This window comes from Lacerta agilis, chromosome 5 (genome assembly GCF_009819535.1).
Source record: "Lacerta agilis isolate rLacAgi1 chromosome 5, rLacAgi1.pri, whole genome shotgun sequence".
Classification (NCBI taxonomy): Eukaryota; Metazoa; Chordata; class Lepidosauria; order Squamata; family Lacertidae; genus Lacerta; species Lacerta agilis.
The window spans coordinates 70082956-70110723 of NC_046316.1; the positions used below are offsets into that span (position 1 = coordinate 70082956).

The 27768-nt window shown below is 43.0% G+C and overlaps 1 protein-coding gene across 1 annotated transcript; it reads left to right on the top strand.

Annotated features, from left to right (window-relative positions):
* The first annotated feature begins 1085 nt into the window (after positions 1 to 1085).
* DIPK2A (divergent protein kinase domain 2A) lies at positions 1086 to 12115 on the top strand. The gene is made up of 3 exons (XM_033150390.1): positions 1086 to 1803; positions 9679 to 9982; positions 10628 to 12115. Exons 1-3 carry the CDS (start codon positions 1150 to 1152, stop codon positions 10957 to 10959), a joined length of 1290 nt encoding a protein of 429 aa, XP_033006281.1. The 5' UTR covers positions 1086 to 1149; the 3' UTR covers positions 10960 to 12115.
* The last annotated feature ends 15653 nt before the right edge of the window (positions 12116 to 27768 follow it).

Below are 27768 nucleotides of genomic sequence, written 5' to 3' on the forward strand. Positions count from 1 at the left end.
CTTTTTTTTGGAAATCCCGCTTTCGGTGTACGTAGTTAAAATCCCTGCTCGGGAGACTTTCGTCGGAGCCTGCGAGGAGCGGACGCTGAGGGGCAGAGGCGAGCTGCGTTTCAGCTGCCGCGACTTTCACTCGACTATGGCCGCGCTTTGTGTCTCGCTACAGAGGTTTGGGTTTTAACTGACGAAAGCGAGCCTCCGAGGCTTCACTTCTCACTCATGTTTCATCAGTCGTGCTCGCTGACCTGACAAAAGCGGTTGTGGAAAGCAGCACCATACACACAGTCCCTTTCTGGCATCCTCACAAAAACTGTTTCCGTAAGTGAAGATTCCCCAGGAAGCCCCCCCTCTCCCCCAGCCCCTCTCGCTCCCCTCACTACAATAAAGACAACATGGCGGACCAGCGGAGTCTCCCCGGTTTAAACTCCCCTCTCCCTCCCAAATCAGTAACAAGCACTCCAGTCGCCGGCGGGAGCTTATATAGCCTTTCTCAGAGGGAGGCGGGATAGGGCGAGTGGGAGGGGTGGGGGTGGGGTACGCAGATGGAACCAATCCATTTTTCATTCCGTGTTATTAGCGCGCTCGCGCTTACCAGGCCCCGCCCTCTTTCTCCCTTCTTCACCATCCCCCTCAAAAAATAAAAAAAATGCCTCCCGGCTCGCTGGCTCCGCCTCACTTCCAACAATAGTTTCTTGTCACCGAACCGGCCTGGCCGGCTGTGTGCCCGCGGCGGTTCTCTTCCTCCATTCCTTCCTCTCCCCAGGTGCGTTTTGTGGTAAATAGGACCGCGAGAGCGCACTACCACCACCCCAATCACGCGCCTGTCTTGGCAGGCGCGCGCCGCGAACAACAGTGTGGCGGCGGCGCTTATTGTTGTAGCTCCTCCCCCCTCGAGGGGGGCGGGGCGGCCCTGTCCGGCAGGCTCGCAGCGGCTGCGGCGCCGCCCCTTTACCTCCCTCCCCTCGGTAACTTGGCTCCCTTTTATCGGGCGAGCCTCGCGCTGGAGAGTTTATTGGTGCCGGAGCCGCAGCGCGGGGAGCAACGGAGCGCGCGGGGGGCGGGGGAGGCGGCGGCCGCCGCGAGGGGGGTTTGCCCCGCCGGCTGGTGGGGCCGGCCGGCCAGTGGGTCGGTCGCCGGCGGCGGTGACGGACGATGCTCCGGCTGGTGTCGCTGAAGTTGGGGCGCCTCTACCGCTACGTGAAGCTGGCGGTGCTGGGCGTCCTGGCGGCGGCGCTGGCCCTCAACTCGCCTTCGCTGCTGGCCTCGCTGCAGCGCAACGAGCTGGCCGAGCGGCGCTTCCTGCAGCTGAACAAGTGCCCGGCCTGCTGGGGCACGAGCTGGTGCCGCAAGTTCCTCAACGGGCAGCTGCGCCTGGAGAGCTGGGGCCGCCTGCGCCTGCTCGACTTCCTCAACGTCAAGAACGTGTACTTCGCGCGCTACGGGGAGCCCCGCGAGGGCAGCCGCCGCGTCGTCCTCAAGCGCCTGGGCTCCGCGCGCGAGCTCGCCGACATCGACGCCAAGATCTGCCGGCGCGCCACCGGCAGGGGACGCTGCGACTTGCTCCAGGCCCTGCACGCCACCGAGTTCGCCAGCATCAACGGCGACGTGCGCCTCCTCACCCCCGACGTCGTGGAGGGCTGGTCGGACCTGGTGCACTGCCCCTCGCAGCGCCTCCTCGACCGCCTCGTCCGCCGCTACGCCGAGACCAAGGACTCGGGCAGCTTCCTGCTCCGCAACCTCAAGGACTCCGAGCGGATGCAGCTCCTCATCACGCTCGCCTTCAACCCGGAGCCCCTCGTGCTGCAGGTAAGAAGGCGACGCCGCCGACGCCGCCTCTCCCCTCCCCATCCTCGCTAGACCGCGTGGCCCCGCCGTATAAGCGGGATCGCACGATGCGCGTCACGTAGCGCTGTGTACTAGATCGCCGGGGCTGTGCTTGCTTAGGGTTAGCGTGTAAATCTCCTTTTTTCTGGATCAGGCCAGGCTCGATCTATTCCAGCATTGTGCCTATCGCACGATCACTAGAGATGGAGACCACTTCCTCCCTGTGCGCTGCCACCGTAGGTCCTGCCTAAAAATAAATGTGTGTCTGAATCCCTTCTGAAGCACTTGCACGGAGAGAGAGTGTGTTTAACAAAGTCCTATAAGTACATTAAGGAGACTGACACGTGTATCGTGTCCCAATCTTCAGCAGACTCGTTAAGGTGCCAGAGGGATCTTTGTTGGTTTTAAAGCTGCGGATACTGTCTCCCAGTGAAGTCTTTCTTCGTTGCATGGTTTTAGAGCATTAGCTGACATGCAGGAATGCTTATAAGTGTGAAGTACTTACAATAGAATTTGTAAGTTTTATTATTTTAAAAAATTGCTTTCAGCCTGCTGTTTTCAAGTTTCCTTCGTGTAGCTTAAGCAAATAGATACAAAATAGTCAAAACAAAACAAAACAAAAATCCTTCCAGTAGCACCTTAGAGACCAACTAAGTTTGTTCTTGGTATGAGCTTTCATGTGCATGCACACTTCTTCACATACAGATAACAAAATAGATTTGCATTCCTGTACAATCAGCCATACAAAATCAGCTGAAATTGGACAGTTGAGCTCTGTTGTGGATTGGGCTGTGTAGTGTGTAGCTCCTTAAGCCCTTTTCCAGGACTGCCAGTAGCCATGAGAACAGGGGAAAGCAAACACCCCATGCACTAACAGCTGGGGTCCTCAGTTGTCTGCAAAACTAGGCAGGACTTTCCCTGAAAACATATACAACCAAAGTAAAGCCCAAAGGTGCAGTGGTGTGAGTTTTAATGTTTCAGAATAAGTGTCACTGAAATCAGTGGGACCTAACTCAAAAACTAATCATGCATAAGATATGAGTTCAATGTTTTTAAAAATTAATTTTAGTAACTGAGCATACACAACAGCTGCTTATTGCCTTCTTCAGGTGCTATTAGAGGAATAGTAAAATTGTTATCTCTTTCCCCGTTGTAGGTTAATCTATATGCATTTAAAATTCAACCATAAAAGCCTTTATTCATAAAGGTGTACATGTGGTGCTACATTTTACATTATTCTGTTCTTTTGCTGATTTTTTTTGGTAACTTTTGTATCAACCTGTTTTTACTTTGTCTCATTGTGTAGATGATAGTGGCAAGCAAGTATCTCTTATCTTGTTTCTTTAATTTTTTAAAAAAGGTATTCCTCCTTTTGGTGAATTTTCTTTCTAGTTATCATTCATTGAAATTGCTGTATGTCAGAATGAAGACTTGTTGGCACTGTAATGAAAGTCAACACACTCACTGCTTTCAGTAATTTTAACCTAGCATTCATGTCAATAATGTTAGACAATTAAACGTAAAAATCTGTTGATAATTTTTAACCAATTTGATTAATTTTATTTCAGATTTTCTCTAGGTATCTATCAGAACAATGTTATGAGGACAGTGCCATATTACAACTTTGGTTGGCTTGGTTAAGAAAAAGTATGTTTTTATTTAATAGCCAACAGTAAAAGAAACTTGGACCTGGCACTGTAGCCTAACAATCTGGGACAGGTTAATATATTTATGCCAGCTCACATGTTAATGGTATAATTTTTTCATGAAGGTATATTTCAGCTGAACATGTTACCTTAAGCCCAAATATTGTTATGATGTTTCATCATAAATACAGGTGCCTTCCTCAAGCACCTTCTAAGTGCCTTCTATGAGCAATGTAATGTTTGCATAAAATAAGTAACCTTGAATTACAACTGCTCTTATCTTTGCTATAAAAATAGTTGCCAGCCCTGTTGGCAAATATCAATAAATATGATAAAAGAACAGTTGAGTTGCTTCCACAAACTAGAATGGTTGTCATAGAAGTATCAAGTAGACTATTGGAACAGCTGGTGCTCTCTTGAACTGTTTAGTGACTTGGTATGTACCAGCTGGTGTATGCCTTTAAAGTTTCTTAAAGGAGAGCCATTAACTTGAAATTTAGACTGTTTCCCCCCCAAAGATAACTGACATGATGGTTTTGTCTACTATGGCTTCAGTTGCAGCTTTCTGTGTAATGTGGTTTGTCTATGTTTTCTCTGTTAGAATTTCACATGGCTTGTGTTCATGGATAATAAATTGATAACGCATATTTGTAGGTGAAGAGAATGTTTAATACAAATACAGTTTAAAGAGGAGTGGCATTTCATGTCCTTCACTAAACAGAACGGCATAAAAATGTTCTGCGCCACTTAGAATATATTTTGCTGAGAAACTAATGTAACTGCATATAAAACAGAACAACATAGATTATGCTACAGTTGGTGTGCATATAATTCTTGGTTACAAAGTGTTTGATATACAAAGTGCTCTACAATTTGTAACCAGCTCTGTAAGATAACTAGACTAAGATATAATCACTTCCTGGGTCTACATACTGAACTTTATTTGGTGGAAATTCACTGTGAGTCTCCCATTTTGAAAATGTAATTCTCTTTCTGTAGCACAACTCTGGTTTATAAGGAGGTTAAACATGAATTAAAAGATGTACACATCTTGGATATTAGCAATCCAACCCATAACTGATGTAGTAATGTCATATGTCATTGAGTAAATTATATAATTTAGTGAAACCTTTTACAGTTAGCTCGAGTTCCCCGCATGAGTAAAAGTTCCATTTAATCATTGCGTGCTACTTTAAAAGGAGTATGGGACTCATGTTGGGCAAAATATTCCTGCATTGCAGGGGGGCTTGATTAGTTGACTCTCATGATTCCTTCCAACTCGATAATTCCGTGATTCTAAAATTACAACTAATGTGCATTGATCAATAGGTGTCAATTATTATACTAGCCATACAATCCTATGCATGTATAAGTCTCATTGACTTCAGTGGAATTGTTTCAGGTAAATATGCAGGATTACAGCCCAATATACATAAGTAATAGCTATTCCATTAGCCCTTCTCATGTGTGGATTATAAGAACAGGTTTTCTATTCTGTCACAAATTATGTGCAATATCAGTTACAATATTTAATTAATATTCAAATTATGACTCAGCAGTTCTTGTAGCTCATAGTTCTCTTCCAACCACCACTGCAAAAAAAGTCTAGTTGCTTTCAAATATTTCCAGGGTTCGGTTTTGATCTGCTGAAATCCTGCTAAAATTACATAGTGTAGTTCATTTAAAGACCCATTGCTTGTCACATAAACATACTTTTAATAGGTGTGTAAGTTGGCACTGTTTGCACTACAAGAGCTAGCTAATGTTAATGACTTACTGTTGTACAGATACCTATTAGTATTGTTTAAATAATGTAACTGGCACTGATAAAAAGCTAGGGTAAAAATCTTGATAACCCTGGATTAATGTAAGAGATGGCTGATGATTAAGGAGCAAGTTGAATGTGATTCACATGTTAAATATTGTAATCAGACTAAATGATGCACAACTGGGCGCTAAATAGAAGGTTGATCTTTGATTTTATAATGGGAAATGTGTCTCGAATAATCCACTAAACTGTAGTGATTCTTGGATTATAAGACTTTTTATCAGAGATTGGAAGCTTAGTTTGAAGCCTATTTGGAGTATGGATTACTTGTAAAGTGGCAGTACTTATGAAATGCACATTGCCACAACAGACAGCCTTTATTTTAGCCAGTTTTGAGATTATTTAAGCTTGACCTACATTTGAAGAGATTGTCAAGACCAGAGGAAAAGCTTTATTACAGAAACATCTTTCAACAGTGTGTCTCATCTGTATCCCTAAGTGTTGAGATAGAAGCTCAGTGCTCTAGTTAATTTTACTAATCTGTGTACCTAAATACATTTCATATTTATATTACTAAACAGTACACACTTCTGTGGGTGAAAAGAGCCTGCCACAGGGGGTGAGGGACAGTTTAAGGAGGGAATTTGTTGGGTATTCCAATCTAAATGATCAATGACTCACAAGGATCTGCAACAAGGATCTGTAATAAATATTCTTTGTCCTATTATAGCTAGGAATCCAAAACTGTCATAAAACTACAGTTCTGCTACTATATAGGATTGTAAGTATTTGTCTAAAATTGTACAGGTTTTTTTCTATGAAAAAAAGTTGGTCCTTCAATTTGCTGTATTTTTACCTTGTTCTTAGCCGTCATTCTTCATCTGATCATGTCCTGTCACAGTGGAAAAGTAATTATGATTTCTTGCTTGAGAGCCGTTAATTTGGTTGTCTAGCAAGACAATGTAGGTGTGTTTCGACTGAGATTTAAATTTCCAAAATAAATTTAAATAGCATTACTGCCACAAGTGCCTTGGAGTACATTTTTAATTTTAACTTCCTTTCCTTTGACCAAGTGTATTGGCTTGTATTTTTATTATTTATAATACTCTTGTTCCTGATTTTTCATATTTTAAATATGAGATGTTTCTAGGTATCACTAGATATGGTTTGCAGTTTTTACATCTGATTCTGCAAGCGTAGCTGTGTCTTTCATAATAGTGAGTAATAAATTACCATGATGCCGATTTCATCAGATACCAGAGCTGTTGTAGAACTTAATTTCAAGATTGTAACACTGCAAAGTGTGTTCTACAAGGATGCTTGTTTTAAGGTCAGATCAACTTTAGTATTGAGCAAGTGTACAACTAGTCAAGCAGGGTGGATTGATTTGAATCAGCAATTTTAGAGCTTTGAGCCTATGGGCCTAATTAGCATCTGCCGGGTCTTTGAATTTGGCCTCAAAGGTCAGTTTGGGCAAGCCACACCCACCTATCAATCATACAGTGACAGGCATAGATATCTGTTATCTCTAACGGAAACATTAAATGCTAGGTTTGGAAATAAGGGAAGACTAGCACTGAGATTGGAGATAAACTTTTGCCTGCTCCCATTACAGTTGTACCTTGGTTCTTAAATGCCTTGTGAGTCGAACGTTTTTGCTCCCGAATGCCGCAAACTTGGAAGTGAATGTTCCGGTTTGTGAATGTTTTTCGGAAGCCAAATGTCTGATGCGGCTTCCACAGCTTCTGATTGAGTGCAGGAAGTTTCTGCAACCAATCGGAAGCAGCGCCTTGGTTTTCGAACCTTTTCGAAAGTCAAACAGACTTCCAGAACAGATTCTGTTCGAGAACCAAGGTAAGACTGTACTTTAACTGTGAATCACGCAATGTCAAATGATTGACAGCTAGGCAGCCCTGCTCTGCTGTCAATATGATTCTATGGCTACATCCATTTCTGCATCCCTGATTTAAGTTAACAAATGAATCAAACAACTAATACAACTTTTTTAAATATAATGTTTGTAATATAGCTATATCCTAAACAGAAGCATATGCTAACTAACTGATATAAATGCAGTCATATATTTTATTTACTACCTAGGAAGTAAACTAAAACTTTTGCTCGCTCAATCTGAGCACTGAAGAAAGAAGCCAGAGAAGAGTGAAGTGCAATCTCCTGAGTAGCATACAACAGCACCCTGCTTGCTCAGGCAGTTGGCATCACATTGGAGTTAAGAGGTCATGCAGATGATTTGCTGGGTGATCCTTGTGAAATGCAGTATGCTGCCTCTTAGACTTAGAGCTTGTATTTGGTTACTACTCCCTGCTGCTAGGATGCCCATAATAATGCATTACGTGTGCCATATTTATGGAGGTTGGTGTCAACAGGCTGATCTGAACATGACATTAATTTCTTTGGATATTAACTTTTCTTTGGCTAGTAACTTTTGTAAGCTTATTTACAAGGCTGCCTATACCGTGTGACACCCTTCCTCTCTGTTTTCAGAATGCCTATTTGCACCAGAATTGTGTGATTATGCAAACCATGGAATTACCTGCTGCAGTTGCTTCTTGCCTTCTTCCCCATCTATGTGTTCCAGCTATATGCTTGCTTGTTTAGTTGGCAACCCTTTTTTTTTAACCTTACTTGCCTTCAGGAATCATTCAAATGCAACAGATATAAGCTAAATGTCATCAGAACTGTTATTAATGTGAGCCGTGAGCCATGAGCTCTATGCAGATGCGGACTTCTTCCAAGAGAGTTTTCCATTAAAGGTGGAATGTAGTTTTCCTCTGCTCAACACATGTTAAAGGCCGATGCTTGTTAGTTGCTCTTGCCACCTGGCTGAACTGAGCAAAAAAAAATAGGCCTCTGTGGCTTTCTGTGGCCATGCAAAGAATGACAATGTTCGTTTTGCTGTATTACAAAAGTATGTGGCTATATAAACTCGGCACTAATTCAAAACCCAGGAAATTCCTGGGTGGTTCACCCAGAGCTCCCAGAGCCAAACTGCCAAGCTGCTCTTTGGCATCTCAATTTGTTGCTGGGATTTGTTGCACTTACAATTAAGGAGGTGCCCCTAGTTCTGAGTATGCATGATATTTGGCCTACTGCTGCTATTTAATACAATAAACAGAAGAACAATGTGAAATGTACATGTGCTTGCTTGTGCTACTGATGAGTAATGTTAAATATGGTTGTTTCTGAGTTAACAGAGCAGCTGTAATGTGCCTCTAGTTGTTTGGAACTTTCGTCATATATGTGTGTGTGTGTGTGTGTGTAATGCAATGACAATATGCTTGTATTGATATTAATGCCTGAATATGCTACATTGTCTGTGAATAATACCAGTAATTGACAAGTGGCAATCAACTGTGATCAGCATTGACTTAGCAAGTTGGAAGTCTGCAATGGATTGCTAAGTAGTACAGCGAATCTACCACACTTCTACATCTGATCAAGTAAAGTAGATGTTAGACCTGCCAGGTGGCTGAATGCACATAATGGTATGCTAACACCTGGTATGTTTTATATTCACTTTCTGTTCTAGAACAATTGTACAGCACTATTATACAGAACACAGTTAGCGTTGTGTGAATAATTTGGAGTTATAAATTGAAAGCAGCTCTGAAGTAAAGGGAGCAGGGAGCACGTCATCCAGGCAACTGCCACTTATTGAGCACATCTGAATCATAGAAGTTCTTGGTTTCTTTGCTGGACCTCTGGGACATACAAAAAATGAGACACAGCACCAAGCATCTGGGGACTTTTTGCAAACATCTGAAGAACAGAGCTCTTGATGTGAGAGGACAATGGTGGTGGTGGGGAGCCCTTTAACAGGTTACACCAGGGTTAACTAACTTATGTCCCTCCAGATGTTGCAGAACTTCAACTCCATCATCCCTGATCACCACCTGTTCTCATGGAGTTTTGTTTTCAAGTAAACTAGTACAGAGCCTCTGGGACACAGTGGGATAAAATCCTATAGAACTTGGAGAGCAAGTGTAGGTGTTTGGTATGTTCACCTAATTGCTTTACTAATATGGCATTTTCATGCAGGTCTCCTAGAGAAATTGAAGGACCAAAACAAGATGCATCACCTGCAAAGTGAAAACAAATACGTAGTGACACCACCAGTGTGTGCCAGCCGCTCACCAAATCCCAGGCCTGTTTGAGACAAATGTGTTATTTTGCTGGATTGGTGCAGAATTTATAGATATGCAAGATTACACTGTGCCTGTTCTTTAGCACTTGGTGAAAACCAGACCACTGTGTGTTCTCCAACCCACCCCACCCCAGTGTTTGGGGGAATCAATGAATAATTCCTCATAGGCAATGAACAACACTGCCATCTCAGATAGCTAAATGCTTCTAAACATCACATATTTTTAAGCTGCAAATGTATTTGTGGTTAATATTAATTAAATGCATTTCCCTTTGCAGAGTTTTCCTTCTGATGAGGGCTGGCCATTTGCAAAGTATTTAGGAGCATGTGGAAGAATGGTGGCTGTAAACTACGTGGGAGAAGAACTCTGGAGCTACTTCAGCGCTTCATGGGAAAAACGAGTGGACCTGGCATGGCAGTTAATGGAAATAGCTGAGCAGCTGACAAATAATGACTTTGAATTTGCACTCTACCTCCTTGATGTCAGCTTTGACAACTTCGCAGTAGGCCCTAGAGATGGGAAGGTCATCATTGTGGATGCTGAAAATGTTTTGGTGGCAGATAAAAGGTTAATCAAGCAAAGTAAGTTGGTTTCTTTTTCACCCCCAAGACTGTTGGTTCTTGTTTTGCATATGAATAGTTTAAGATGTAGGTTTTTAAAAAAATGCTTTAGAATTTATCAGTTCAACTACTTCAGCAGTTAATTATTAAATAACAAATGTAGCAGCTCATATTTGAACATATTGAAACAAACAAATCCGTTACTACATGGGCACACTGAACAAACCTGAACTTGAGTTTTGTTCCATCCTGTACAAGACAAAAGGCAAGTTGTCACTTCTGACAAGTTTATTTAATACATTTTTAATCCCTGTAGCCTGTGGTCACTTTCACACTATTGCTCTTACCTTCATAGTAATATGCATGTACCTAAGCAATCTTAGAAATCACACTTTGTGGATTCTCTGAAACATATAATGCTTAGAACAATCCCTATGAGAAGGTTTGCCTCAAGGTTCTTTGAAGTTTCCCCCCTTAAACAGCTAATATTTCACGTGCAAGCTTTATTTCATGTTAGTGGTAAATAGTACACTATTTCTGTAAATTGCCTTCAGACAATTAGGGTATAAAAGAACTTGGGGTAGATTTTCATATTCAGGCTTTAGAATCAGGAAATTCTTTGCTTTCTGGGCTTCTTACTGTTTGTTCTTTTTATGCATTTCACAGATAAACCTGAAAACTGGGATGTTTGGTATGAAAGCAAGTTTGATGACTGTGATAAGGAAGCTTGCCTTTCTTTCTCAAAGGAGATTTTGTGCACTCGTGTCACTGTGGACCACAACTACTATGCTATTTGCCAGAACCTTTTATCAAGACATGCCACCTGGCGTGGCACTTCTGGAGGTCTTCTTCATGATCCTCCAGCTGAAATTGCCAAAGATGGTCGACTTGAGGCCTTGCTGGATGAGTGTGCCAATCCAAAGAAGCGATATGGTAGATTCCTAGCTGCAAAAGAATTGCGCGAATACCTTGGACGACTAAGTAATAATGTGAGGTAGTTCATAGTGGCCAGAAACTTTGGAAAAGGCACATGGAAAAAAATAAGTTATGGACATCAAAGAAAAACTTGTTACCGGTATATGGGGAATGCTCTATATAAACAGGCAAGGTTACATATCCCACTGCAACCTGAGCTGCTTTTGACTGGGTCAAATGACAAGATTGACAACTTAAGTGACTCTCATCCATAGGACTTCACATAAATCTGAGACAGTTCCACAATTTTGTGAAACTGATGACGTAACTTGGAAAGTCAAGTTATATTCGCCTGTTTTAAAGGCTTTTATTTCTGATGTCATTGTCTCTCTCTCTCTCTGCCCCTCCCTTGCATACAACTTAATAAACTGGTATTTGCATACATACTAATAAGCCCTAGGTCTCTCTCATAGTTCTAAAAACTAGTAGGTCTTTGTTTGAATACTGTGCGCTATTTGAGTACAGGATTCCTCTGCTTATTCTAATGTTGAGTTCTTTCCACTGTTTCTTACTGTTTGTATGCCTTATTAAGGATATGCTTATAAAAGCAGTCTTAAATATTGTGTGGACATAACCATTACATTTGAATTCTTTGTAATTCTACTGCGGGTAATGTTTCACAAGATGGTTAACTGTAAAATTCCATCTTTATTCCATTAGGTGAAAATAATTATTCAGCAGGGAATCATGATCTGAGAACTAACAAAGATAGATGGAAGTTTGGAGTAAAGCAGTACAACTAGTTAAAATGAAGACAAAATAATGCCATTTTGCTAGTATAGTAATTCATAAGCCAAAGAAAATGGTTGTGTATCAGTCTCTAGTCACCTAAATCTGTACTGTAGTGACACTAATCCATTGACTTAGATTTCAGTGGGTTTGTAGATCATTCTTTAGGAGAAACTTTGCTACTAGTTAAAAGCTTAGGAAACTCCACATGTGAATGAGAAAATGCCTAGCAGGCTAGCATTTGTTCTGCATTATTCACAGTTCTGCTGAATTTGCAATGTGATGATGTTTACGGAACTTTCAACCATAGGGTTGGCTATTTAATAGTACTCATGTTTACTGTAGAGGCCTTGCATTGCATTAAGTCTTTCAGTTCAGTCTTGTAATGGTTACCGTGCACCAGAAATTGCTCCCACAGATCGGAACCTGAATGAGAAATTGGATCACTGCTCAAATTAATTCCTCCCCCCCCCAGCTTGTTTTCCTTTTCTTTACACATGGTAGCAATTGCAGAGGTTCTCATGATTGGTGTGATAAAGTTCAAATGCTTCTGGTTATAGGAAGTGACTGACTAGCTACAGTTTTTGTTTTATATTTGCTAAGCAGATTTATATACCGCTTTAACAAAAGATTACCGAAGCGGTGTACAACATAAAAATACAATATGTACACTAAAAACTACAAAAAAGTATAAAAATAAATCGCATTGCTCAGTGGTATGTACAGATGAGGGGGGGGCACGCTTCAGAAAAAGCATGTGGACAAAAGTCTTAAGCAAGTGTCTAAAATTGACAGGCAGTTCCATTGTGGAAGTGCTTCAACACTGAACTCTGTGCTTCTGGTGTTTTTAGAGCAGACCTCAGGAGCAAGAGGCACCATTGAGAGTGCTTCTCTTATGACAGCAGTGATGGGGGTGGAATAAGAGGGGTTTCTACATTTTGTGAACTATCGGTTTGGTGTCAAGAAATTCATCTGGACAGATGGAGCAGAACAGTAGAAAAGGGATGATGAAACCATTCTGTTTCAAAACTGTGAAAGCATGCTGACTATCCCAGAAAGTTTGAAATGATTTTTTTTTTTCAAATGTCATTTTTATTTGGTCTGCGTAGTCCTAACATACAGCTGCTCTCATTTTCAAATTGTGTTTCTACAATGTAAATTTATTCCAGTTTGTTCTTGGGCTGGAATAATTCTTCTTGCTGTGGGATCCCCTTTTCACCTTTGATATTATGGCACAACCCCATAGCACATAAGGCATGTTCAAATCCTACAGAAGCGATTTAGATTTAATTGTGTTTATATCCCATTTACTTCAGGAAGCATAATTTTGTCTGGTTTTTCCCCCTGGATTCTTTTGCCCGTAGTCAAATAGCATTTATGTTGGCTTTATTTTGATTCAATTTGCGAGCAAAACCTAAATGTGAGACTAAACACTAGCCTGCCATGAAAAGCCTTTTAATCACAATATTAATTTAATACCCACAATTTCTGATGAATGAGATGGATGATTGCTGTAGGCTTTAAACAACACAAAAAACAAACAAACCACTGCCAGCTATTGAGGCAGTTCAACTGCCAAATGTTCCTTGTGAGGTTGGGGTTGGAGTCCATGTTCCCCCTTGGAAAATGTGCTCATGAAGCAGGATTCCAATGACAAAAGGAGTCCACAATTCTCAGTCTACAGGGAAAACACCTATGTGGAAAGCAATAAGTTTCCTTCAATTTGCACCTATCAAGTATTTATTGTACAAGGACAATTTATATTTTTAGTCATTGCCCACGAATAATGGTGAAATATTTTTTGAATGAGATGTTTGGGGTTTGTATGTGCATAAAAATTGTCTTTTGTACTGTAAGTTACTGTTTAATTTGATTATCAAAACTGTCTCCTGTGCCTTTATACTAAGGTTGTTTTTACAACTTCTCTTGACTATTAATAAAAAAGTACTTTAAGAAAATTTTCTTGACCATGTTTAAATGAACACACTTTTTGATACCGCAGTGATATTTAGATATTAAGGGGGGCATATTCTACCATGCCTGTCAATTAGCTTTGATAACTTTTGAGAGGGCATCCGACTTAAGGAGTTCAGCTCTATCAGCAGCTATTGCCCCCCCCCCATGGCTAAATGATGCCCCTATATTCTGAGGCAGTATGTCACTGATTACTACTAGTTATGGGGAAGGCATAAGGGCTGTCGCCTGTTTGCTCCTTTTGGGGGTTGAAGAACACATGAGCCGAGTTTGCTGGATGAGGAAAAAGCCCATCTAATCCAGCAGGTTAAGTGGCCAACCAAATGCCTATGAGAAGGTTGCAATGCAAGCTTCCATTGGCTTCAGACTCTGGCCACTTTAGGACATGAGATAGTTGAATGGGCTGCTCTTTTTATGATTTGTAGGTTGAATATTAATCTTATTAATTTGAATAACTTTAGTTAGGATGGGGCAACACTGGGGGGGGTGCAGGGACCCCTCAGTATTACGGTGGTACTGCATCTATTGATCATAGATAGGACTAATTCTGTTTCAGAAGATATTTCTCTATGGCTGCTTCTATTTGTATGGCTTCAGTATAACTGAGAATTGCAAGGAACTGGGGGATTGCTTAAGCAGAAGATGGCTATTCTGACAATTTCTCAGAAATCCATATTCCTTGAGAGTTAACACACACCTGTTCATAATATACACGTAATATAAAGGATGCAAAAGAATGGCCAAATACTTGTTTGCCTTTTGTTGATGTGCTACCCTGTTTCTCCTAAAATAAGACATAGCCTTAAAATAAGCCATAGTGATGTGGTACCTCCCATTAAAACAGCCTGGAGAGGCGTGGCTATGCAGCGTACCAATGCAACACGGTTAAAATAAGACATCCCCTGAAAATAAGCCATACTGTGTTTTGTTGAGCGAAAAAATATATAAGACGGTGTCTTATTTTAGGAGAAACACGGTATTAGTGTTTCAGTTAGGACAAATTTGTCTTGATCCACTGAAGTGGGGTCAGTGTTTTACTGAGTTAGAAAATATATATCTTTTGGATGTAGTCAAGATGGCCAGATTCATCCTGCCAATTGAGTGTGTGATTTTGAGGTTTATGATTCTGCAGCTCAGTTTTGAAATTGCCCTAGTATTTGTGGTTTCAGAAAGTGGAAAAAACGTTAAGCCAAGCTCTTTACAATTTTCTCTATTTGGTTTTAAGAGGAAAGCATACAAGAAGTTTTGATTTGCCACTCTAGGCCACATGTTGAAGTGTCCTAGAAGTCATCAGCTAACTAATTTACAAAATGCTTTATGAAATGCTAATAAATGGTCTTGAAACTAGCTGTTGCTTTTTCTAGCTATTTCTCACTTCGTGTTTTGGCAAAAGGTTTGCTAGCCCCTGCAGCTGCTCAGTCTCAGAGAACAATGCTGATTGCAATCAATTATAGGAGTTTGACTCCTCTGCATGTTACGGTATATTCAGGATGAATGGCAGTTGTGGAATAGTCACCTTAAAGAGAAACATGTTCTAAACATCAAGGCAGACTTTGATCATTGCTTTACATGACCTAACCTTTTACTTATGTCTCATTCTCTACACACCCACAAAAATGCATCAAAGCCAAAACCATAATTAGATGTGGGTTGAGAACTGGCATTATGCAAGGAACATTTTAGCATAGTACTATACAAGTATTTTGAAAACAAAAGTTGTTGGGAAAACTAGAGAGTTCTCTAACAATGCCTGCCTTTTTTTGCACCAGCACTAAAGTCTACTAAGTACCGCAATGAGCTAGAGGCCAACTGGCAGACGTACTTCGGATTCTTTATTCTGGAAGAACTATGGAAATAACATTCTGTCTTCTTGGGCTCACAGTTTGCCTTTAAGCCAAGCCCTTAGAATATGGGCTCCACTTCTTAATCTCCCCCCTCCCTCAAATTTGTCTATTTTTTATGATAGAAAATGGTGGACGCACCTTGGTGTGACTGCTCATTATTGTAGGACACAGCCCAGCTGTGGGTCATATATTTTGACCTGACATGTTCATAGCATGTTTAGACCTCGTTCTTAAAAAAACCCAAACAAATCCAAAAACAAAAAACACCCATGCCTGCATCAAACTGTGGTGGGTTAAAATATTTTATCTGTACCATTTTCCTGATGAAAATTGCTCCTAAAGCTGCTACTTGCTACAAGAGGCATATTTTGAAGGGGGATTAATTCGGCAAGAAAAATTATCTATATATATAAAATGCAAGTGTCTCTGCGTCCAGTCCCTGTGTCTCTGGGTTTGTGCTACTGCGCATGTGCCCCAGGGACACAGGGATTGGATGGAGAGAGATCGGGCCGCGAGCAGCGTCGGCAGTTCAAGCGGGGCAGTTGAAATGGAACGTCGGCGCGCCAGAAGAGAGGGGAGGCTGAGGACGGAGGCCATGCTGCTGCTGTTGCCGCTGAAAGCCGAGCCTCGAAGGCTAGCGGCACAGGAACAGCACAGGGCAGCCCGCCCCGTGGAGCGCTGATGTTCCGCTTCAACTTTGTCGTCGTTCCCACCCTGCCAGTTTCCCCATTGAATCCCAGTTGCTGAGGGTAGAGGCGGCGCGCACACAAAGGGGCTTTGCCTCGCCGCTGCCGGGCAAGGGGGGACCCCCCTCCCACCCCACAAAGCCCAGGCCCTGGGTCCAGGGATGCTGCCCCATCTCTCTCCCTCCCCACCCCACACTCTCACCCAGAAGGGCTCGGAGCCGGCCGGGCCCCTGCAAAGCCGCTGGACGTCCATGGCGGGCGTCGACGTCGGGGCTTGCCCAGCCTGGCCGGCGAAATCTCTGCCTCGCTTGAGGGAGAGGAAGAGTCTGAGGCCCGGAGCTGGCGGGGGGAGGACTCGGCCGTTCGGAGACAGTAAGGGGGGAGGGAGGAGGGGAGGGGGGAAGGAGGGAGAGAGGGAGGTAGGGGGGAAGGAGGAGGAGGCTGCTGGCGCGTCCGCTGGCCCAGAGCGAGAGGGAGTTGTGGGGGGCCACACCTCTCCTCCGGGGATCCCTGCTTGCAGAAGGGAATCCTCTGCAAGCAATACTAAAAGTGGCCTGTCTCTTCTCCACACACTTCAGCAGCGCTCTCTCTCTCTCTCTCTCTGTGTGTGTGTTTGTATAAGGGGGGGGCGGGGAGAGAGAGAGAGAGAGATGAAGGCTGTGAGAGAACTAGAGTGCCAGGAAGAAAGAGGGAAGGGACAGAAAGAGAAAAGGGGAAGCAGGGCGAAGGATGTGTGAAGGCATGGCAGGACTGGGAAACCAGGTTGGTGGATTTTCTAACCCCCCCCCCCCAAAAAAAGAAGAAATGTTTTTTAAAAGTGAGTTTTTTTAAAAAATTCACCACATATGTTCTAGCGCCCGTTATTTTAACGGGCTGAAACCACTAGTTTAGAATAAAAGGGTTAAATCTCCCATCTGGATCAGGGCAACTTTTATTCTTGAGTTTTAAAATCTTGCAACTTAAATTAGAAAATTGGGGTTTGGAACCTCCCCCCCCCCATCAAGGGTCACATCATCTTTGAGAAGAATCTTGGGAGATTAGGCATATTGGTGGTGAGTGAAGCAAGATATAAAAGTACTATGGAATAAAGACCACTCTGCTAGTTTGTTTTCAGACAGATGGGGGAAGGAAAGCCATAAAGTAGGGCTGCCATACGTCTGGATTTCTCCGGACATTACCAGGATTTCAAAGGCAGAAATGACGTCTAGGTGGGAATTTCCAAAATGTGGCACTTTGCCTTGGATCTTAAGCAAGTCAATAGAAAAATCACATTTTTGTAAAATAAAAGCTCAACAACCTTGGAGTTTGTCCAATAAAAGCCCAACAACTTTCAAGTTTTTCTTTAAAAAAAGCTCAACAGTTTTTGGGTTTTCCTGTCTTACTTTTTGAAATAAAGTCAGATAAGGGTTTGAGGTTTTTTTAAGTGACAAGCTTGTAATACAGTACTTCCAATTGTTTTGAAATTTCAGAGGGATAGACATGTTTCAATGCCAGGAGTACATGTGAAAAAGGTCTAGGGGTCTTAGCAGACAACAGTGTTAAATGCCAAGATAAAGAAGGAAACTAATAGGAAGGAAAGAAGGATAGGATTTTTAAATGGGACACGCCAGTTGTCCCACATCTTATATGTGTGCAGCTAGTCATTACTGCTTAAGTGTAGAACTCAACATTTTGTTTCAGCCCAGTTCCCCAATCTGTTAAGGTCATTTGGAATCCTGATTCTGCCTTCTGCGGCATTAGCTATTTGATCGATATGCTGTTCCATTATAGTAAAATCAAACTTCAATTGCTGGAGGAAATTGCTCCTTCTTAAATGCTGCCATTTAGATAATAATATAGTTCTTTTCGCTCCTCATCTCAGCACATTACACAGCAACAAACCTGGGCTTGCCCCTGTGTGCACATTCAACAAGGAACCATGGTCCAAGCCCAGCTGCTGACCAAGCCTATCTATATAATATGTGTGTTTTTGAATACTCATTTTGTCAGTTATCTTCACGCCTTGCATTTTTAGTTTTGCACCTAAGAATGTAATGTTTGACACCAAAGGACCAGATTTCATATTACATTAATAGTGTGTTGAAACGTGCTTAAGACCAGCTTCCCAAAACCAGAAACAGGAAAAATGCACATACAATTACCAACAGTTCCACATCTAAAAATAAAATATTATAATAAAATCAACTGGAATTATGCCCTAAAGACTTGTTGAAAGAGCCGAAACTTTGTGACTGCTGATTGATGTTTTCATGCCATGCTTCTTTTGCTGCAGTTGCAATGTGGAACAGAGATGTTACATACTGGCTAAATCATTTACATTGAATCTGGACTTTCCAGACCGAGACAGGAAAGTTTATCTATAGCAATCTTCCATGCCACAAGTGCAGTGGGAAAAGTACCAGTACCTTTCACTGTTATAAAAAAGAAAGTCTAGATTCTCAAGAGTCCAAATTCTCTGTCATGTTTTGTGCAAAATCCCAAGAAACAACTGAATGGTTGGAAAGGGTTTGGAGGGAAGTTGAAGACCACATACAGACAGTGATGAAATGCACTTAATAAAGGTATGAGGCACTTTGGTTACTCTGCACAGTTTTAGGTCTTGCCCTGCTTACTGCCTGAGTGCATTTCCTGACAGATTCCCACAGGGGTAATTTAAACCTTGGGCTAAAAAACGGTTCCCCAACCTCATACCCTCCAACATTTCTCTGATGAAAATAGGGACGTCCCATTCCATAATGATAATTTTACTATTTATACCCCACATATCTTACTGGGTTGCCCCAGCCACTCTGGGAAGCTTCTGGCATATACAAAAACATAATAAAACATTAAACATTAAAAAGCTTCCCTATACAGGATTGCGTTCAGACAGCTCAGGGGTTGGATATTTCCATACCTTCCAACATTTTCCCAATGAAAATAGAGACATCGTAAGGAAATGTGGGATATTCCAGGATGAAATCAGAAAGTCGGATGGCTTCTCTAAATCAGGGATGTCCCTGGAAAACAGAGACACATGGATGGTTGCAATCCTAACGTAAGTTTGTCATCTTTTAAAAATGTGTTATTGTGGTTACCCGTGCTCAAAGGGTGTAGCAGAAAAAGAGAAGACAGCAGTGTAGGCCTGGCCACATGACAAAGTGTGGGAACAGACTAAATAAATGTAGGAAACAACAGGTTATTTTTCTGGAGCTCATAATACAGTAAGGTAAAGGTAAAGGGACCCCTGACCATCAGGTCCAGTCGTGTCCGACTCTGGGGTTGTGGCGCTCATCTCGCTCTATAGGCCGAGGGAGCCGGCGTTTGTCCGCAGACAGCTTCCGGGTCATGTGGCCAGCATGTCAAAGCCGCTTCTGGTGAACCAGAGCAGCGCACGGAAACACCGTTTACCTTCCCGCTGGAGCGGTCCCTATTTATCTACTTGCACTTTGACGTGCTTTCGAACTGCTAGGTGTGCAGGAGCTTGGACCGAGCAACGGGAGCTCACCCCGTGGCAGGGATTCGAACTGCAGACCTTCTGATCAGCAAGCCCTAGGCTCTGTGGTTTAACCCAAAGCGCCACCTGGGTCCCTCATAATACAGTATAAAGTAGCTTAAGGACTGGCAGCACAGTAAATGTTTATACTCTGCCAATGTCTTATGGTGAGACAGATGCCTTATCCCTCTCGCACACATGCCACCACATTACTGCAGAATTCCAAGTGTAAAACATCATCTAAGAACTAAATTATCAGTTAATTTTGGATTGATATCCTAAGGCGGGGGCGGGGAAGAAGGTTCTTAGATCATGGAAAGTTCTTTTTTAACCGAGATTTCACAAATGAGTTAAAGCCTCTCAGTGACAGTTCAGTTCACTGATGACTAATGCATCTGTTCTGCCATTTGTCTGGGAAATTTATTTTGTCAAAGGCAGGAGCTATTATAGCATATGTGCATTTAAAATGCTGGTTCTTTTGCATAAGTTAAATTATTCCCCTGTCTTTTGCTCCTAGGGATAACAAACAATAGAGTATTTCTTTTTCTCAATGGGGAAAAAAAGCACCTATTGTGACAAATGTCCCTGCATTAAAAGCTTAATCGCAGGGTTCTGAGAACTTGTGTGAAAGTGATATTTAATGTATTGTCATGTAGAGTTACTAAGAATAGGCGATTAGATGTTATAGGCATTTCCAGTTTTTTCTTTAAGGGAAAACATTGTATAAATGCTGCATTATCTCTTTTTTCAAAAACTCTCCTCTCTACTCAGAAATGTGAGTTAGAGCATCCTTAAAAACATTAAGATAACATGTACATGGATTAATGCACTGGTACATATTAGCCTTTACAGAAAATTCAAATGAATGTTCAAGACAAGCCCTGGTGAAGCACATTAAACATTGAAATCTCAAACTGCGTTTTGACACAGCAAATAATACTGTGGTTCAGGGATGAGGGACCCTGTAGCCCTCCAGTGGTGGTTGAATTCAAACTCCTGTCAGTCCAAGGCTGATAGTCAAGGATGATGGTAGTTGTAGCGTCACAATGTCTGGAGAGTCACAGATCTCCAGGCCTGCTCTAGGTTCTTTGCTGAATCATGGCGCTTCTTGTGTACCTTGTCATAATTATAGTCTCCACCTCAAGTTACTTCACTCATTGGTAACCTCAAGTGACTTTACAATTTGTTTTGGATACTCTTAAAATGCTTGCTTCCATTGATTTTCTCGAAGGATTTGAGGTAGAATAAACATCAAACATACTGCAAAACAAAAAATATTGAGAAACATGCTTTTGAAATCTTTCCATTAAACAGAATTTCTTACGCAGAGCTTCCGAGGAAAACACAAGGCCACACAGACTAATTTCAGAAGCAGGTTTGTTGTCAGGTTTGGGGAGCTCGGTTTGTGTCCTCAGCCCCTGTTCCTTTGTGTCTTCCACTTGCAGCAGCCTGGATAACTTTAAGATGTAGGCCTCTTCTTTCCTGTCGCTGCCAGGGTTATAAGCAACGTTGGCCAGCCTGAGGGAAACAGCTCAGTGGCAGAATAATTGCTTGCATGCCAAAGGTCCCAATCCCACCCATCGACCCACCAGTGGGTTAACTAGCTCAGTGGTTGATGAACTTCCCGCCTTCGTGGAACACTTTCTCTTATGTGCCAAAGAATCCCTGGAAGACCCCTGGAATTGCACAAATGTTATTGGGGCATGCTGTTATTTTATTGATGTGTTTTGTGTTTGTGTATTGATCTTACTAAAATATTTTATTATTGAGTTTTAGTATGTCAGCCACTTTGAGCCCTGGAATATAAAACCCATACACTCTGGAGTATAACACCCCCACACACCCCCTCTAGGGGGAGTGCCTATTTTACACAGGTCGCTAACCAACCCTATTGATGGGGCTGGGCAGATCTGTCATTGAGTTTCTCTCTGTTTTCCATTTCTTTTCATTTCATTAAATCTTACATTCATCTCTCTTCATCTCCACATCAGTTTGTGAATTTATTTCTCTAAAGCCCTTGAAAATTGTATGCATTTTCATGTTTCAACTAATAGGCACATTTTTGCAAGCTAGTGTCCCTAATATAATGCATTTTGTACATTTTTTTCACCAGTATAAGCATTCTTGTGCACATGTACCCCAAATAAATGTTTTATTATACACATATTTTTGACTGGAGAACTATTGCTTTATTGTGTGCTTTTTTTCTTTTTCTTTGGGTTTGGTGAAATCCATAAAAGAGCATGTTTCAAGGGATATCTGTTTTGATTAGTGCATTAGTTTGGGAAATGTGAATAAAGCTGGTTCATATTAAAATCTGAACTGAAAATATTTCTGCACATCCAGAGAGTGGGCTACAGAACACACTCAACACTTCCCTGTGGCTGCTCATCTTTGGATTAGTAGTGGTAGATTAGTACCTTTCAATGAAGTTTACCAGTATATTGTATTTATGATGATTGCAGTGGTACCTCTAGTTACGAACTTAATTCGTTCCAGAGGTCCGTTCTTAACCTGAAACCGTTCTTAACTAGAGGCATGCTTTTGCTAATGGGGCCTCTTGCTGCCACTGTGCCGCCGGCACACAATTTCTGTTCTCATCTTGGGGCAAAGTTCTCAACTCGCGGTAACTCTTCCAGGTGAGCAGAGTTTGTAACCTGAAGCATTTGTAACCTGAGGCATTTGTAACTCAAGGTACCACTGTATTACATTTATATCTCTGCTTTCTTCCATGATGGAACTCAAAGTAGCATGCATAGGATTCTCAGCTGGTCTGCCATCCGAGAACTGATCAAGTGCAGGCCTGTTTAGCTGCAGCAAGGGTTTTGCATTGTGTGCCTTTAAGACCATTCATTGATAACCCCCCAATAAGCTTCCATAGATCCTGGGACACAGTTAGATAGCCACTCGTGTATGTAGCTTGCCTGCAGTTGCTCTGCTGCAGCACATCTCCTTCTGATACACTTTCATGTGATGTTGACAAACAAAAAAAGCAGATATAACTCTACTTGAGCTTTACAATTGACTAGAACAAACAAGCAATGGCCAATTGTGTATACCTTTCAAACTGGATGGAATTGGTCTGTGACAGCTTTTCCCAACCTGCTGCTCTCCAGAAATTGTTGGATTCCCTTCAGACCCAGCCAGAAAACCCAATGGTCATTGAAATATACTCGGAGTCAAGTGTGAATTTCATGCTCTTTATTCAGCTCATAGTAGCAATGAATGAATCTTTCCCCAAAACGTCTGCTATATATACATTATTTACACAATGGGCCCCACGTGATGGGCTAATTCCGGGCTACTCCTGTAGGCCAATCAGGTTGCGGAGGTCCGGGCTACTCCTGTAGGCCAATCAGGTCCGGGCTACTCCTGTAGGCCAATCAGGTTGCGGAGCCAGTGTGGTGTAGTGGTTAAGAGCGGTAGACTCGTAATCTGGGGAACCGGGTTCGTGTCTCCACTCCTCCACATGCAGCTGCTGGGTGACCTTGGGCTAGTCACACTTCTCTGAAGTCTCTCAGCCCCACTCACCTCACAGAGTGTTTGTTGTGGGGGAGGAAGGGAAAGGAGAATGTTAGCCGCTTTGAGACTCCTTCGGGTAGTGAAAAGCGGGATATCAAATCCAAACTCTTCTTCTTCTTCTTCTTCTTCCTCCAGGATCCTGATTGTCTGCTCTTGCAGACCAATCAGGTCGCTGATTCACTTCCACCTGGAGCTGGATTGGGTGGCTCCTGCGGACCAATCAGACTGCTGCATTCTGGATCCTATTATTCTAGGATTCAGCTCAGTACATAACACCCCTCCCCTCTAAGTTCCAGTCCTGCCCGGGAGGTTGCATTCATAGTCCTCAAGGTACGCTGGCCGACTACGTATGCGTTGCGGCCTGGGGTGTTCCCTGGTCAGGGGTTCTGGTTCTGGCTCATGTTCCAAGGCTGCTGGCTATGATGGGGCTGTTTGGTCTGGCACAACCAGCTCGCTCAGTTGTGGCTCTGGTTCCAGTATCCTTTCGGCCTCGGGGGTCCCCTCTGTACTTACTGATTCTGCCGCCCCTGCCCACCCCTCCTGTTCCACAGGCCTCACCACCCCGCTGTCCCCTTGGGACTCCTCTGTCCCACCCTCCTCCCGGTTTTCTCCCAGGAATCGTTGCCGTATCTGATTGCAGTGGCGGCGCCAGCATTGCCCCCCTTTCATTAGCACCTTGTACAACACAGGGCCAGTCTGATGGGAGCTGTAGTCCAATAGCATATGGAATGTAGCAGATTGAGGATGGCTGATCTTGTTAGCAGGCTGCTGCCGACAGCAACCTGTGAGATGATTTGTTCCAATATTGCCAATATGGCTTTAAAATGGCTTCAGGGCCAGTTTCCTTAGCAGGTAAAGTCAGTAGGCTAGAGGCACCATGGAAAATATGTCAAAATAATGATGTCACAAGTTATGTGCACAAAACATAGCTTAGATAATGCAACCCAATCAAGAGTCTAAACTTAATTATACCAGCCAAAGATTTGCAAAATATCAACTGATCAGCATGAAAGAAACTAAGGATATCCTGTTAAGGCAGATACCTGCCTCAGTGCCCCATCTTAGAATCATAGAACCATAGAGTTGGAAGAGACCACAAGGGCCATCCAGTCCAACCCCCTGCCAAGCAGGAAACATCATCAAAGCATTCCTGACAGATGGCTGTCAAACCTCTGCTTAAAGATCTCCAAAGAAGGAGACTCCACCACACTCCTTGGTAGCAAATTCCACTGCCGAACAGCTCTCACTGTCAGGAAGTTCTTCCTAATGTTTAGGTGGAATCTTCTTTCTTGTAGTTTGAATCCATTGCCCCGTGTCCGCTTCTCTGGAGCAGCAGAAAACAACCTTTCACCCTCCTCTATATGACATTCTTGTCAGGACTATACTAAGCTATAGGAAAAGGCAAGGCTGCCCAGGACTGATGCCTTCCTTATCCAATCAATTATGGGATTTGCTTCAAGGCTTTTGACCAGTAAGGTACATAAACCGGGCTCCAGTGCCCACTTGTTTGTTCCATTTGCAAGAAGTTTTACAAAAGCAGGCATAGTAAAACATTTCCAGCAGTTGCACTGACAGTGCCCTACAGCTTAGCACATGGACAGGTTTGAAAATGCATATTTTGCACAGCTTTATAGATTTATTTATTTTTGACCAGACAAATATTTCAAATACCCAGATTGTTTGAGCTTCCAGCTATCAAAACCAAAATGCTATATTTATATGAGGAGCTCCACGGGGGTCGCACGTAATGAATTGCACATATGAAATATTCTCTAAAACTTCAGACTGATGGGTTACAAAAATACTATTACCATTATCATCAGCATTATTAACTTCATTAGATCCATGTTGGATGGTCCCACTGACAACCCCCTCTCCTTCCCAGCTTCACTCACTGAGGGCACTGCTATCTCTGGGAAGTAGAGGGGCTAAGGCAGTGCTATCAGGAGTAAGTTGGGCAGCTAGCGACAAGTAGGCCTGTGGGGAAATATTCTGCTTGTAGGTTTCCCATAAACATCTGGCTGGCCATGTTAGATACAGGATGTTGGCCTAAATCAGGGGTGTCAAACTCAAATTCATCGGGGGCTGCATCAGCAGTTTGGTCACCCTCAAAGGGCCGGTTGTATCTGTAGGACTATGTGTCCACTCTTTATTATCATAAATTATTGTCACTGCATTCAATTATTACTGTTTTTTGTAATAATGTAGGTAATAACTAGCACTGAAAGCAGAAACATAGTCAGAATAATGGCAAGTAGATATTCAAATGTACAATTATTGTACAATTTATTGAAAAATGATTTTATTGAAAAAAAGCTTGCGAAGAAGAGGCGCCACAATCCGTTTTGCGCAAGGCAGGAATCGGATCCAGTTTCTCCCCAAAAGAAGTGCTCCACGAAAGCTTGTATTTCTTTGAAATAAAAACGAGCGTGTCGGGGGAGCAGTGTATAAATAACAACAATAAAAGAAACGAAACCCCAAAAGCTTGGCCTCCGAAACAGGCGCGAAGATGAGGCCGCGTCGTGTCAATTGGGGGGGGAGGGGGAGAGAAGAAGGAAAAAAAACCCAGGAAGAAGAGGAAGAAGCTGCCCGCCCACCGCTCCTCCCAGCCGCGTCTCGGGGCTTCCTTCCTCTCGCCCGCCGAGAGCAGGCCCAGGCTGGGGCGGACCCCTCAGCGCCACCAGGCAGACCTCACGGCGCCCCAAAATGGCTGCTTTCCCCTCAGACACCGCCGCATCCCGCCACGGAGAAGGCCCCCATGCCCCTCACGGGTTGCCGCCGCCTTTCTCCCCACCCACAGGTGACCCTCTCCCCCCCACCGGCGCCGCCATTTTACTCACCGACCGAGCTCGCCGCCGCCTCCTCCGCCAGGCCTTCAACACCAGGCCCCATCACCTGCTCTGCCCCCCTCCTCCCAGCGCCGCTCTCGCTCCCCCCCCACACCTCCGCCGCCGGCCTCTCGAAGGCCGCGCCTCTCCCGAGAGCTCCGCCAAGCCGCCCTCAGCCAATCGCCTCCGAAAGGTCGCGCGGATCATAGAGACGAGGAAGAAAGGGGGTCGGCACTCGGGGGAAAGAGGAAGGGACGGTCTATAGAGAAGGGGAGTCCTAGAACGGCCTAAAAATCGCTACCGGCTGAAGCTGTTTTTTAAAAAAAGCGAGAATAAAAGATGAAGGCTGGTGGCCGGCGGCGGCTACATGGGCCACATGACGAGGTCTGGCGGGCCGGATTAGGCCCCCGGGCCTTGTGTTTGACACCCGTGGCCTAAATGATCCAGCAGGGCTTCCCTCTTGGGAATATTTTTTTTTCAGTCTTGCATGTTGTGAGTCACTTGAGCATCTTCTAAGATCTTAAGCCATAAATATCCATGCATAGCAACTAGTGGTTTTTTTTTTAAGCCATCCCTCTTAATGCCTTCTATTCTGCCAATTTAAACATTTCTGCTATGAAATTTTCTACCCCTTGTTTCTGGAAGTCTGCCAGTTCTAAGGCCAGTCAAGAGAGCAGAAGTTTGTGCAGAGGTTTGTCACTCCATCTCCTACTGAGTTTAAATCCCAATCAAAGGCCTCGCTGTTTACTATTGCATTGGGTTGATAGTTGATATTCTCTGTGAGATCGGGATCATTTCCCAGCAAATATGAGCTTTGATTCACTTTCTTGAACGGCATTACAAATTACACAGTTGATAGCAAGGTGACTTTTTACATTTATTCTTTCAGTCTAGTTAAGAACATTTGTCTTTCTTTTCTATTATTTCTTTATTTCTAACGCTGGAATCTTTATTTGGTTCAGGGAATAAATTCATCATCTCAGGCTTTAATTGATTGATTCGTGGTCAGTTTTAGAGCTAAAATGTTAAAATGTGAGGCTGCAAGTTGAGGGCACCCTTGTTTGTTTTGAGGATGTTTTGGTTCTAGGGTGCTAATGTAACAGGATGAAAGAGTAATGCGGTATATTGGTGGTTTTGTTTGTTTGTTTCCTTCTTAGCAAAATAAAATTAAAAATGTATTTTCATTTGTTGTTAGCCAATAAGTAAACAGGTGTTACCCCAACCCCAGTATGGGATAATTCTGTTATCCCAAGGGACACTGATGCAGTTCTGCCCCTGTGCCGCAGGGTGTTTTTTTTTTGGAACACTGTGGACTCTTTCCGTTGGCTTGTATAGGAGAAGACATAGATCAACATGGAAAACAGTTTTGATCCATCACCCAAATCACTGTAATTGGAGTGCCCTAAAAAAACACAATTCACTTGGATTAAAAGATAGACGTGTCAATCAAAGTGAACAATCCCCCCTTCTTTCAAGCTCAGTCAGTTGGGTTTCATTTCTCGGGGGGGGGGGGAATAAACAATAGCCATGCATTTTATTTTATTACTGGACAGCTAGAGCCACAGAAGAACCTGGAAGCAATGGCAGTCCCTGATCTACCTTGAGATGCCTTATTAATGGTGAGATCTGACTTGAGAATACGAGAACCTCAAATTAACCCTGATTTGCTTCATAATTCTGAGGCACAAACAGGACCAACATGCACCCTTATTGTCCTTTATATCATCAAACAGGTAATTCACCTCACTTCTTGCCTGCCAGTATTAGGCCCCTT